The sequence below is a fragment of the Corylus avellana genome, chromosome ca1, assembly GCF_901000735.1.
Source record: "Corylus avellana chromosome ca1, CavTom2PMs-1.0".
Classification (NCBI taxonomy): domain Eukaryota; kingdom Viridiplantae; phylum Streptophyta; class Magnoliopsida; order Fagales; family Betulaceae; genus Corylus; species Corylus avellana.
Window position 1 is genome coordinate 40,103,975 of NC_081541.1, and position 1,370 is coordinate 40,105,344.

Genomic DNA, 1,370 nt, shown 5'->3' on the forward strand with positions numbered 1-1,370 from the left:
AATTGCTTCCAATGTTTTCAAGCTCATGTCACTTTTAGAAGTTGAAAGTGAATTGCAAACTCTGGAGGTATCTATTGGAACATTGTCTAATGAATGGGGAAAGACATTGTCTAATGAATGGGGAAAGCCACTTAATGACCCGCAGGTGGCAAAATTTATGCAAGAGACAAAGTTTATTGATTATGCTATTCATTCCAAAGAATTTTGGAGACAAGGGAAAATGGTAGCACAAGTTTTGCATGCACTAGTTCAAGCTAATTGTCTGATTTATCATGATGGCCCAACATTAGGATACTTATATGAGATGATGGAAAGAGTACAAGATGCAGTTGAACAATGTCGTGAGAGCAATGCCGTCCTTTATGATGATATATGGGAAATTTTAGACACATTTCAAGGTGCTATTATTCATCCAATACATGCAGCTGCTGCTTTTTTAAATCCTATTTACATGTGTAGTGAGATATTTAAGGAGAATGATGAAATGAAGAATGGTGTAAATCATATTCTGGAACATTTAGTTGCAGTGGAAGAGAAGGAAGATTTCAGGAACGAAGAACAACTATACCGCATGAAAGACTCAAACGTGTTCACAGCTGAAGCCATGCTAATGCTTAAAACATACCATCCTAGTGAGTTCAGTATATTCTGTTTTTTTTTTTTTTTTTTTTTTTGTTGAAACTTATATATTTATGTTATTCCTTTGAATTGTGCAGGAATATGGTGGGAACGTTATGGCAATCATCTCCCTGTATTACAAAAATATGCAATTCGGATCTGGAGTCAACCTTGTACTTCTTCAATATTCAGGGGACATCAGTCGAATATGAAGGACAGTGATAATGATCATACATTTATGGTGAATACATTGATGATGGAAATGTGTAAATTCCTAGAAGCACAATCGACAAAGCCAATCATTTTTGATGAACTGGGCGAAGTTTCTCATGATGCTTATGATTGGCAAAATGAAAGAGATTTATCATCTTATGCATCTAGCAGTCTAATCGATGACATAATAAAAGATGACATACTAAATGATCCAACCGGTTCAAAGTTTGATACGTGGTATGACGACTTCGTCGACTGGGATACTGATTATGTTGACTAATCAATCAATGTTATCTTCTACTAGGTTTACATTTTCTACTGTATTTTGATTGACATATAATTTACTAGGTTTCTTGTGAATGTGTATTTTCTTATTTTATTTTTGACATTACAAATACAGTTGAATGTTTTTGTACAAAGCAAATCGTCTTATGTTTCTTAGCATAGGATCGTAAGTTAATGCTCGTTATGAAAATAAAATTATTCGTATTTGTAAATAGCTATAATTATTTTAAAGTGTTCCATGGAATATAAAACAC

General features: G+C 33.5%; 1 protein-coding gene across 1 annotated transcript; it reads left to right on the forward strand.

The window, feature by feature from the left end:
- Nucleotides 1-25: 25 nt before the first annotated feature.
- LOC132172149 (uncharacterized) lies at nucleotides 26-1,111 on the forward strand. The gene is made up of 2 exons (XM_059583603.1): nucleotides 26-632; nucleotides 717-1,111. Exons 1-2 carry the CDS (start codon nucleotides 26-28, stop codon nucleotides 1,109-1,111), a joined length of 1,002 nt encoding a protein of 333 aa, XP_059439586.1.
- Nucleotides 1,112-1,370: the final 259 nt, after the last annotated feature.